At 43.3% G+C, this 11,472-nt stretch overlaps 3 protein-coding genes across 3 annotated transcripts in view; 1 reads left to right on the top strand and 2 right to left on the bottom strand.

Annotated features, from left to right (window-relative positions):
* The window catches only part of elovl4a (ELOVL fatty acid elongase 4a), a 7,873-nt gene extending 7,236 nt beyond the window's left edge, over nucleotides 1–637 (bottom strand). The window contains exon 1 of the mRNA XM_017410033.3: nucleotides 404–637. The gene's annotated coding sequence lies outside the window, so the exon portion shown is untranslated. The remainder of the gene's footprint in view (nucleotides 1–403) is intronic.
* A 1,934-nt stretch (nucleotides 638–2,571) lies between these two features.
* Nucleotides 2,572–8,132, top strand: prelid3a (PRELI domain containing 3A). The gene is made up of 7 exons (XM_017409848.3): nucleotides 2,572–3,108; nucleotides 3,417–3,585; nucleotides 4,606–4,695; nucleotides 4,804–4,874; nucleotides 5,010–5,112; nucleotides 6,285–6,347; nucleotides 6,452–8,132. The coding sequence occupies exons 1-6, from the start codon at nucleotides 3,074–3,076 to the stop codon at nucleotides 6,330–6,332; spliced, it is 516 nt and encodes a 171-aa protein (XP_017265337.1). The 5' UTR covers nucleotides 2,572–3,073; the 3' UTR covers nucleotides 6,333–6,347; nucleotides 6,452–8,132.
* Nucleotides 8,133–8,249: 117 nt separating this feature from the next.
* The window catches only part of fbxo32 (F-box protein 32), a 6,069-nt gene continuing 2,846 nt past the window's right edge, over nucleotides 8,250–11,472 (bottom strand). The window contains exons 5-9 of the mRNA XM_017410036.3: nucleotides 10,903–10,996; nucleotides 10,235–10,419; nucleotides 9,963–10,145; nucleotides 9,535–9,678; nucleotides 8,250–9,423 (exon numbers count right to left, since the gene is read on the bottom strand). Coding sequence (XP_017265525.1) covers nucleotides 9,334–9,423; nucleotides 9,535–9,678; nucleotides 9,963–10,145; nucleotides 10,235–10,419; nucleotides 10,903–10,996 — 696 coding nt within the window. The 3' untranslated portion in view covers nucleotides 8,250–9,333. The remainder of the gene's footprint in view (nucleotides 9,424–9,534; nucleotides 9,679–9,962; nucleotides 10,146–10,234; nucleotides 10,420–10,902; nucleotides 10,997–11,472) is intronic.

Below are 11,472 nucleotides of genomic sequence, written 5' to 3'. Positions count from 1 at the left end.
TCCTCCTCGCGCAGCCCACAGCGGCTCAGTTGCTGCTGCAGCATCTGCCATCTGCGCTCCCGGAGGAGCCGAGAATAAACCAGCCATCAGCAGATAAAGAAACCGGTCGTCTGTATCTTTAATGAATGAGACGTGTGTGTTTATAATAAGAGCTGGAGAAATCCGTGTTTATCTGTTAGACTCCCCTCTCCGGGATGCAGCCCCCGGGGGGCCTTAAAACTGCTCCAGCAGGCCTGGATTTTCAACCTGAGCTTAAATAATAATGATAACAATAATAATGATGACGGTAAATAAAATCAGAAATAACATTTCACGCTGAAGACATGCGGCCTGATCCCTCTAAACTCTAAATTTGGACACAATAGCTATGGCTCAGTAAGAGAGAGGATGCTTTTCACCTTACCGTTTTCGCAGCTTCTTCTTTTTTTTTTTCTCCCAAAAATAAATCCGCCTGCAGTCACATTCAGTTTCAGCTCATGCAGCGCGCTTTTTGTTTTTCACAGCTTCTGGTAAGCGATGAATCTGTCACTGAACAGAAACAAATGTAAACAGGCCTCTGAATGCTCGGCGGTGGTTAGGGGACCATATTACTCTCCTCCAATGCCAGTCTGCCTCAGATCTGCGCCTCCGATCCCCCGAAAGGAGAGAGCAAAGGCAGACGGGATGCACAGCGGACTTCCGGCCACCCTTTCAAAATAAACGTGACCTACAACCAAACAAAAAAAAAAAGCCACAGATTTGCTTTTATTGACATAATGTTAGACTTGGGCTACATCTTGGATTGTATGTGGAAATAAAAAATCACACCTTGCATTTCTGTATCTGGAGCACAGGGAGCTGGTGCGTCCCCCAGCTGTCTACAGATGAGGGATGGACGGGTCACTGTCTACAACAGGCTCTCACACACGCACACACACACACACACTTACAGTCAATTGAAAATGACCAGTTAAGCTGTTCTAACAGGCATGTTTTCGGCCTGTGAGAGGAAACTGGAGTACCTGGAGAAGCCCTGGGTTTGCAGGAGAAACACAAACTCCACACAGATGGTTCACTGTGCCATTCTTCCTGTGAAGGGACAACACCAACCACCTGGACCACCATGCAGCACAAGACAGCAACTTCATAGCAGATAGGAACTTGGACCTTCATACAAGGTACTGATGAGGCAGCATACAGGGTAATTACAGGGTAGTTCTTACCTTGTTGCTGTTGGTTCAAATATACATTTTCGTAATATATTTACTTTCAATTAGGTATTTGAAGCAATAAAAAACGTCATGTTACACAGAGATTGAGAACATTACAGCCTGCTCTCAGATTAGGGTGGTGGTGCAGGTGGGACTTTTGTACCAAGGTCACAGCTCCACGTCCTTTTAGTGCACAAACTCTGGCTCCAAAAATACAACATGGCAGCACCCAAAAAGTGAACATTTTGGCTTTAATCTGAACAACGGGAGAAGGCAGAGACGCTTTGTCCATCTTTATTATTGGTCCAGAATGACTTATTTCCTGTCCTCAATCAACACTTCAGCTCTCTCAGAAATCATTCAGTCTTAAATAAAACGACTTCACTTTTTTCTGTTCATGTGTTTTGTGATTTCCTTCTAGATCTTCTTACATTTAAAACATTTAAATAAATGTAAAACTATAAATATCATTAGGAATATCCAGTTCTCGTCATGCTGTGAGTTAAAAAACAGTTTCAGACATCTGCAATTCCAACACAAAATAACAACAATGTATCTGTAACTGTCTACAAAAATATTTAGACTATCGTTTAAGAGCTTGATGTCATTTTAACATTAAATAGGCCTACCTGAAATAAAAGTTATTACCTTAAACATCTATAATGTAGATATCTGAAAATGAAAGCCAAATGAACATAAAAGGGTAAAAGGGGGGAATAATAACATTTGAGATCTCTAAAAAGCAAATGGCATTTCTGATGTCTGAAATGTTCTTATTGACAAAGAAAAGTTCAATTTTACATACGTACAACACATATCAAGTCTGACCGTTAAGTGTTAAAATGACCACATCAACTTTTTAAGAATTTAAACTTTATTTTTCCTGATAGGTTACATTCTTAAAACCAAAATATTTACTTGTAAGAATGTTAATTTTGATATACTTACTTTTTATAGTGGCTGGTTAGAATGCCACTATGACTAAGGAAAATGCTCTTATTGAAATTCATAAAGGTAACTAGAGATAGTAGTGTGGTTTGATTATATGTTACAACGGCTTGCCATACCACGTGTTATCCGAGCACAGGTAGTTTTCACTCAATGTATTTTGACTTTTTTGACCACGTTTGCATTCCAAACTAGGTGTAAGCTCAAGAGGCCATAAACTAAGTTAATTCTCATTTAGTTTAGAAAGTCTGGGCTTTATTTGACGGTAATGTAACTCTGTTTCCGGTGCTGGTGGTATCCTCTGAGCAGCTTGATGCCGCTCTTCTCCTCTCTGTCGGAGAAGGCAGGAGGCGACGGAGATGCTTTACGCATGCGCACAAACGCAGGCGGATGCGGCAGCAGAGCATCAGCTGCATCAGCCCGGGCCAGACGCGGGACGGACCGGAAACGGACAGCCCCGTGGACAGTCTTCGGCGGAGAGAGCGCAGTAAAAGCATTGTGGATTTATTTTAGGGGAGAACCCCGCATGTTAACACGAGTAAGAGCTGAAGTACTCGCCTCTAATTGCGTAAAACCTGCCTAACTTTCAGCTCCAGCTCCGCATCGGGCTGAGGTGTGGGTAAAACAGCAGCGGAGGGGTTTTATTTTGGCACCCCGGAGGGGGGGTTTTCTGTCTTCCTCTGTCTTCCTTGACTCCATGTCTCTCGGCTGCTCCGCCGGCTGCTTGCCACCATCTCTTATCCCGCACTTCTTGTCGCGGTGACGCGTGAACCAGCCGAACGTCTCCGTCCTCGCGCGCCTCTCTAACATGCCCGCACGAGCGGAGACGGCTCCCCCGGACTCGGTCCACTGACACCTCTCAGGCCCCGTCCGAACAACTTGTTCCTGTATGATGACGATGGCGGGCCGGCGATAAGGACAGGACGATCATTGGAATGATGAAGATCTGGACCACTGAACATGTTTTCAGGTTGGTCGGGTGGGAAATGAATCATGTTGCCTTGGTGACATACTCAGCTTCATTCACTGACTTGAAGCTGGTTAAGTATACACTCATGCTCTTTTAAATGACCATTTCCGGTCTGTGAATTCAACCTGTCTCATGGTAGACCTCTAAATATGCTTCCTGTTTCATATTAAGGATGATCACATAACCACAGCAGTAAAAGTCAGTTTGTCCCAAAGCAGCATCTATTGGTAGGCTTTGTTTGTTTGTTAAATTAAAAATAAAATAAAGAGTTGCGTAACTACTGTGATGTCATTTTGTTCTTTGTGCAGCTACCCATGGGAGACGGTGATCAAGGCCGCCATGAGGAAGTACCCCAACCCCATGAACCCCAACGTGGTCGGTGTGGACGTGCTGGACCGCAGTCTGGACGCGGAGGGACGCCTTCACAGCCACAGGCTCCTCAGCACAGAGTGGGGGCTGCCGGGCATCGTGCGAGCGGTCAGTCTCAAACACCGGCGTGTACTGAAGCGTACCACCCTGTGCAGTACACTGCAGAGAGTTTCAATCACCACAGATTTTTTTTTTCCGTCATATTTTGCTTTCAAGCAGTCAGACTGCTCCTGTGATCCTTTAAGGCAGGGGTGGACATTCCTGGTCCTCGAGTGCCACCATCCTGCATGTTTTACTTGTTTCTCTGCTCCAGCACACTTGATTTGACTCAGTGAGTGATTAACAGGCTTCTGCAGAACATAAAGAGGGGATTTAAGCACTGAATCAGGTGTGTTGGAGCAGGGAAACAAGGAAAACATGCAGGATAGTGGCCCTCGAGGACAAGGAATGCCCACCCCTGCTTTAAGGTGATCGTAATCGGCAGCTCTGAAGGTCCTTCAGAGGTTTATACTTGGATTTTCTCTTTAGGCTCACACTCCACAGCTAGACTGTTTCTGTCAGGTATCAGAGTTGGAGAAAAATGAGTAAAAAGCAGCCAAAGTCTAATGAAAAAAAACTTTAGAGAAAAGACCTTCAAGAAGCTTAGAGAGCTAATGTTCAAGACCACTTTAAAAGATTATAAAACAGTCTGGCTCCTTGCTATAAAGTATAAAAACATGAGAGATGACACAAGACCTTTTTTTAATGTGACATACTTTATAAAGTAGTCACAAAACCTTATTTTACTGTAAAAGGTTTTATCGTTTTACAAAATGATCATGATGTCGTGTTGCAGATAAACTCATAAGGCTATAAACGTGTAGGAAAACAGTTCACAAAAGTTTTATTTTCACAAGTGTTGTTCACTGTTATCCATCTTTATACACACTCTGTTTAAAGGCGTTTGAACTATTCGGGTAATAAAGTCCTCTATCAAACAAACTAAGTTTTTGTACTAAAACATTTGAATTAAACCCCAAAAAAGCTGACTGAAAACTCTTCAGAAATGAGACTGAAAACGTGAGTCCAAGAGCTCTGGCGTCAAAGCGTCGTTTCCTCTGAATCGTCTGTCCACACGTCTGTTTTCAGATCCTGGGAACCAACCAGACTCAGACTTACGTGAAGGAACACTCCATAGTTGACCCAGACGAGAAGAAGATGGAGCTGTGCTCAACGAATGTGAGTCAGTAAGCCCCGCGCTGAAACTCTGAGCTCGATTCATCACAAAGCATTTATTGTAAAAATATTCCCCTATATGAGGAAATCTAAATGAATTCTGTCCACCAGATTACCCTCACCAACCTCATATCGGTGGATGAGAGGCTTGTTTACAGACCCCACCCTGAAAACCCAGAGGTGTAAGTGCTCCCCGTGCCGCACACGCTCGCTGTGTAACGAAGCAACGAGCGAACACTGCGCCGTTGCACGTAGGGGGTGATAAAGCGGTAACGCCGTCTCTCTCTCTCTCTCCCTCTCTGTGGGCCGCTCCTCAGCACCGTCCTGACGCAGGAAGCCATCATTACAGTGAAGGGCGTCAGTCTGAGCAGTTACCTGGAGGGGATGATGGTCAGGAGCATGTCTGCTAACGCTCGCAAGGTAAGCCTGCTTCTCGTAGCTCTGCTCTCCGAACACAGAGGCATCGCAGCTTTCTGTGTCTGAACTCTTAGAGGATGGAGGGATTTCCACAAGGCATGAAGGCAGAAATGAAACATTCTTTCAAAACGTATGAAAGATGACTGTGTAGTCTTTGTTTTGTACGTTTGAGTGATAAAACAGTAGCTATGTCAAGAAATTTGAACCCTCAAGCTCCTTTTACGAACATCATAGACTCTAATTAGCCTGTTGTGGCTGTTTCCTTCACCGCTGTATTTAAGTGATAGCTTTTTTAAGAATAAGAAACTTGAACTTAAAAAAAATAGAACCGATCAGCTCCGAGGATGACAAAAACAAAAGTAATGTTTCCCTCAGCTCCTTACGTCAGTGAACAGGAATGTCGCCATGCCCACTCGCAGCCTTGAAAGTCAAGAAAACTTTGCAAGAGCACAAATGTGTGTCAGGTTGAGACACAAAGACGAGTCTTCTTCGCAGACTCACACCTGAGGGGTTTCTCCACGTGTTCAGCACGAGGGTGGATGGATTATGGCGTGGGCCCCGTGCCGTAGCCAGTGGGAGTTAGGAACATTTTAACGATGGGAGGGAAAAAGTCCACAAATGCAAGAGCTGGATCAGGAAGCACGAAAAAATAAAACGTATGAAGGGGAGCTCCCAAAACTACAAATAAATTCTTAAAAAAATTAAAAAAAAAAACAACTGAAGTGCTCTTAGTTTAAAACAGAAGTATTTACAAGACATGATAAGTGTCAGAATATTAAACCAAACCCTTCCTGGGCCCAATTTTACTTTTTTTTCATAAATTTTAAACCATAAATAGTAAAAAAAAAACAGAAAATGTTTTTTTTTTTGTTTCTTAAAATATTAAAGGTGTGATTTTATGTCTTTTAGAAATCAGGTTTTGCTTGTTTAGGCTTTCACAGACAGACATTTAGAGCAAACCTCCTGAAACACTGCAGGTGATTTCTCTGCATGTTTTTGTTTTTTTCCTCCAGCAGGTTTGGCTCTGTCCCTGCCACTGTCAGGACCGTGTGTCCTGGTTGTTGGACACACTGCAGTCGTCCTGTGATGTTTAGCCGTCTCACTCCGGGTTTGAACTCCTCTCTGATCTCCCCTCTCTCTCTCTCTCTCTCTCCCTCTCTGGTGTGAACCTGCAGGGCTGGGATGCGATCGAGTGGATTATTCAGAACTCGGAACGAGTGTGACATTTACTAACGCTGGTAACGCTTCCCTTTGCTCATAAAACTCCTCTTTATCTCGCAGAGCGGAAACCTGTGTTGTGACTCCCGCTGTTTGTTGTTGTTGTTGTTGTTCACGTTCCCAGAGCTCCACGTCTGCACTGGTGACCGCTCTCTTTGGCCGCTGAGGACTTTTCAGCATCTCTCAGTTGGTCCTTTCACTGTCTGGAGGATTTCCACCTCACACCACCTCTCATGCCTCTGAGGCACATGAACGAATCAAAGCGCTGGGGAGTAACATTTAGCGAGGGGGGCCAAGTTTTGTAGCAGTGAGTCATTTTTTTATAACTCGGCAATTATTACCCAGTAACTTTGAAATGTGGCATAAAGGCAAAACCGGAGACCCGTGTCAACTTGTCATGACTAACACACTTAAATACTCTGAATGTCATTACTACTGCACATTTTATTTGAAGCTACAGCTTATCTTCAGCTTAGAAAGGTGCCTGATAGGGAAGAACGCACTTGGGAGGCATGCAGATATTTAATGTTAGTAATATGCAACAACCTGTACGGCTTTAATTGGCCTAATGTAACACTTTTGTATTGTTGAACGCTAGCACAGCGAGAGGGTTAAAACTAGACAGATGTTACTGGTGCTTATATTGTTGGCAGGAAGGACGAGATGATAAAGAAATATAAGACGAAAGCTGGGATGGCGTTTGAACGTTGCCTTCTTTTCCCACCTTTAAGGTGTGAAAAAACTGACACCCGCCCCCCTTTTTTTTCAGTTTAACTCAGATTTGTCTCAAACCAGCAAGTTTGTGAACAGATTTACGGAAAAGAAAAGACAAGACGACTGTGAGGCAGCTCTGGCCTTCAAGTTGGGCATATCCCCCCTCCTCGTTTCTATGGCCTTAAACTTCCACCTGAGTATGAGTGTCATGCCTCTGTTCACGCCATGCTTCCAAACATCGTGCTAATCCATAGAAGCTACCTACATATCCTGGAGACCAGGACAGTACTGTATGTGCCATGGTGCACACTGTGATTTATGTGCTAAAATGTATTTCTGCATAGAATTAATAATTACAGATTATTTGTACAGATGTTATTTAGTAATGTTACGTTAAGTAAATTAAGATTTTGCTTTCATTTTGGTTGTGTTGCATAAAAACAAGTGTAATTTTTTTAATTATTATTATTTTTGTTAGACTAAGCTAATGTCTGGATCCAATGAAAAAAATTGCTAAAACAAATATTAAAAAAAAGAATTGAAGCAGAAGTGGGGTAAAAAAAAAAAGTGTTTGTGTTCAGCAACTAACAGTGAAAAAGGGATTTAGTGCTGCTTTTATCTGCTCCTCGGTACATCCACAAGCATCTGCTCACCTGACCTCTGACCTTTTGGAGTGTGCAAAGATTAAAGGCTCAGAAGATGAGGCGCTAACTCAGTTAAAGGCTTAAAAGCAAAACAATGAGATCTTAAAGTTAATCTTAAAATGACAACAAAACAAGTGAGATGTGGTATTATTGATAGTGACAGTAAACAATCTGAACATTTATTAAAATAAAAGCACTTTTAGTATGTTTTTAGTAACTTGTTAAAGTCGGTAGGAAGAGATTTACCTTCAACCACCCACTGGTTTTGTAAGACATGAGTCCAAAAAGGTTGGAAAGCTCTGGTTTAATCTTTAACATTGTTTATTATGTAAAATAATTACAGGTAACTCCTAAATAAATTTTAAAAATGTACAAGAACAATATTTTCTGTGAAGTACGGAACCCTGTTGTTTTAAACATTAATGCTGCAGTTCATATTTTGTCCAGTAGAGGGAGACAGACTTCCACTGTATTTCATCACAACAGCGTCTAAGACTCGATGATTCAAGATAACCTCCCAATCTGATAGAAAAGCTGCAGCAACAACAACAACATGCAACCAGCAACTTCGACAAGGTTCATTTATTTATTCAACAGAACATAAACAGACTGCATTGCATAGCATGTACATCATCCTGCAGCATCAGAGCTGTGACAAAGACAAGTTGCACTCAAACTGCACCTTCCCACGCTTCCAAACTCAAGAGTGCAAGTTAAACCACTTGCCAAAATCTCAATAAATAAGTAAACAATAAGCCATGTGAGGAAAAACAAATAAAATTCAAGAGGTTTTTACAAAAGAATAAGATGCTTCCAACAGTCAGCTTTGGTATCAGAGCCTCAGATCTAAACTCAGACACTATATAGAAAAAATAAAATAAAATGGGAGTAAAAATGAGTTGCAAACAAGACATACTGTACCAGGGTGGCTTCAAGTCGCTAGATAAAAAAGGCACACACCGATGTTACACTGGCTTTGATAACAATCTTTGGTAATACTACACTCAGGTGCTGCTGATATTGCTAACATAGCAGAAAAATAAACAATTTTAAAAATATTACATCCATATAAAAGTGAAAAAGCATACAACAAAAATCAAACATCACAATGTGTCAACGAATCCTCTTCCCCTACGAATTACTGACTTTTACTTTGTATTAATTTCACTCCATCGGCGCAGCGGCGTTCCTCCCCCCCGGAATAAAACAAAATAAAATAAAAAGATCACTTCTGCTGACAGCTTTGAAACGTTACACATATTGCACCTTCCCATTGTGTACAGACCTGGTAATAGTCACCATTTTAAAACAAATCAATTAATCAACCTACTTCCCATGTTGTAAACCCAACTAAAACTAATTTATTTTCCTTTTATTTCCTCACACACAGGCCAGTTGCTTCCACATCCCTTTTAGTGCTTCATCACATTCATTTGCTTTCAAAAGGTGAACACTTCGTGGACCTTCTACTCTAGCAAAAAAAAAAAATAAAAAAAGTAAAATAAATTGCATAGTTGTCCCACTGCCTGCATCCCCTCCAGACTCACGCAGCAACTAAATATACATCCAGGAGCATACTGGGATAGAAAACAAACAGTCCTATGTACAGCAACAGTATGTACAGTCAGTTCATTTGGGGATTTCAGGTTCAAAAGTTGAACAGACTGATAAAGTCTTGTGGGGAGAGGGAGGTCGTGCAGCTTTCTGGGTTGTTGGCCGTGCACGGATGGTTTGTATCCTAAGAAACAAAGAAACGCGCCATTATTCACTTGAGCGCAGCTCAGCTGACATGAAAAAATGGACGAAACACTTCCGCTTTGTGTGGGGAATAAAGAGACAGTCTTGGTACCTTCCAGAAAAGGATGTGGCAGTGTGTGCAGAGATGCAGGGTGTCGCCGTACTGCTCTCTGAGAGGACAGCAGCGGCTCAGCTTGAAGTACATCTTCTTCCACTCCAGCTGACCTTTGTCTGACACCATCAAGCGCTTACGGATCTAACGAAAAGGAACACGCGTTAAAGATTGCACCCAATAGAAAAAAAAAAACAAAAAACATTCCATTTCTTAGAAGCAGATACTGTATTTTGCACAAAATTAAAAGATTTTAGCAGCCGTAATTTCCTAGTTTTCCTCAAACCTGAACCAAAACGTCTCACTTAAACACGCACAGGCTTAAAAGGTCAGACTCTCATTCTTCCGATAACATATTCCATATTTTCAGATTTGCCTAATGTTTGCTCCCATCATTCCCTCGACATTTGCACGGAGCATCCTCCTACCTGTCTGTCTGTGAAGTGGTACTGGCAGAGCCTCTTCCACAGCAGGCGGTCCTCCGTGAGAGTCCCCAGCTCTGGACACACTTGTCCCAGGCTGACCAGGTCCCTGCCGTCCGCCAGGCGCTGCATGATGTTCAGCTGCAGGCTGGCGGGGAGCTCGGTCAGACTCATGCCTGTAGGTGTGGGCTGAAGGGGAAAAAACAGTCATTACTACAGTGGAAACGAGCAGTTCAGAGCCTCGGCTGGAAGCTGTAATAACACGGGTGGATACTTACTCGGTTTATCTGGATGTTGTCCAGCTGCTGCTGCCACTGCAGGATGTTCTCCATGCGGTGCACCCAGATGTTGATGTTCCCCACCAGGACCGACTTGCCCATGTCCTGAACGAGGCCGCACAGCGAGACGTACAGCGTCTGCAGCAGCTCTTTGATGGGACGGATGTTCTGCTGGTCATAGAGGACTGTGGAGGGTGGTTAATCGTGGTTAATAATCTGAACGGAACATGCAGATTAGACGATCAAACGTCCCGGGATTAACTCAAACCTTTCAGAGTGGCTGCAATCTCTCGCTCTGAGCTTATAATATCTGGCCCAACAAGGTTTCCTAAACGCTACCTAAACAACCCGAATCTGTTTAGCAGAAGGGACATTTAGTTTACATTTTGGCTTGCAGAGGAGTCTGGTGACTCTCAGTGTTTTTTCACTACGCCAGTAAAGAGTCAGGTTTCAGCCTCCTTCAGACGTCGCCCTGGCTCACCGCCTTACGCACAAACAGAGCAAAACTGCCTCAACTCTGCTTCGGGTCCATCCTTTGCTTTGTTTTTTTTTTTTAAAAGTCAACTACAGTGTGAAGCTTAAAGCAACAAAAAGAAGGAAGTGCATTCTGCAAGAGCAGAGTATTTAAAAAACATGCAAACCAGCAGGTTTCGGTGGGTGTAGCTCACCTTTCTGAACGACCCTCTCCAGAATATTCATGTAGTTTTTCTGCGCCACGCCGCTCAGCGAGGGGAGCTGGGACTTGGCGATAAGCTCCAGGAGCTGCAGCAGAAAGAGAAAAAGACACAGAAAAAAAACCCATCAATTTCTCCCTGTCAGCCACTGACTCTCCGTTTTGCCGCCTCGTTTCTAGACATTCGTTAGGCCGCATTCTTACAAAGACACCTGCACTCCCGGCAATAAACACTGTCTCAAAGAAGACTGGAGACGCTCCACCTGGGTCTGACTCAACTTGAAGCTGCGTCCAAGGAGCCAATAAGTCCTGGCTCTGACAGGTCTTGATCTGTCCCCAGAAGGGGGGGAGAAGAAGCTGCTGGAAAGGTGTTGGACAACAGCCTGGACTGTCAACAACACCAGCTGCCACAAGCAAGCTTTTAATCATTTGACTCCCGATCTTCTCATCATGTGAATTAGCTGAATCATGCCACGCAAAGTGTGTGTGTGTGTGTGTGTGTGTGTGTTTAAGTCTGTGTAGTTGTTGGCAAGTGGACAAACCGTGGGTTCTGGGGGGGGGGGGG

Source organism: Kryptolebias marmoratus, linkage group LG16 (assembly GCF_001649575.2).
Source record: "Kryptolebias marmoratus isolate JLee-2015 linkage group LG16, ASM164957v2, whole genome shotgun sequence".
Classification (NCBI taxonomy): domain Eukaryota; kingdom Metazoa; phylum Chordata; class Actinopteri; order Cyprinodontiformes; family Rivulidae; genus Kryptolebias; species Kryptolebias marmoratus.
The sequence above is the reverse complement of the archived record's forward strand: the minus strand, read 5'-3'. Positions and strand labels throughout refer to the sequence as shown.

Coding starts and splice junctions, on each gene's coding strand:
- prelid3a (XM_017409848.3), top strand. CDS start 3,074: ATGATGAAGATCTGGACCACTGAACATGTTTTCAG. Junction 3,109..3,416: donor ACCACTGAACATGTTTTCAG/GTTGGTCGGGTG, acceptor TTCTTTGTGCAG/CTACCCATGGGAGACGGTGA. Junction 5,113..6,284: donor TGTCTGCTAACGCTCGCAAG/GTAAGCCTGCTT, acceptor GTGAACCTGCAG/GGCTGGGATGCGATCGAGTG.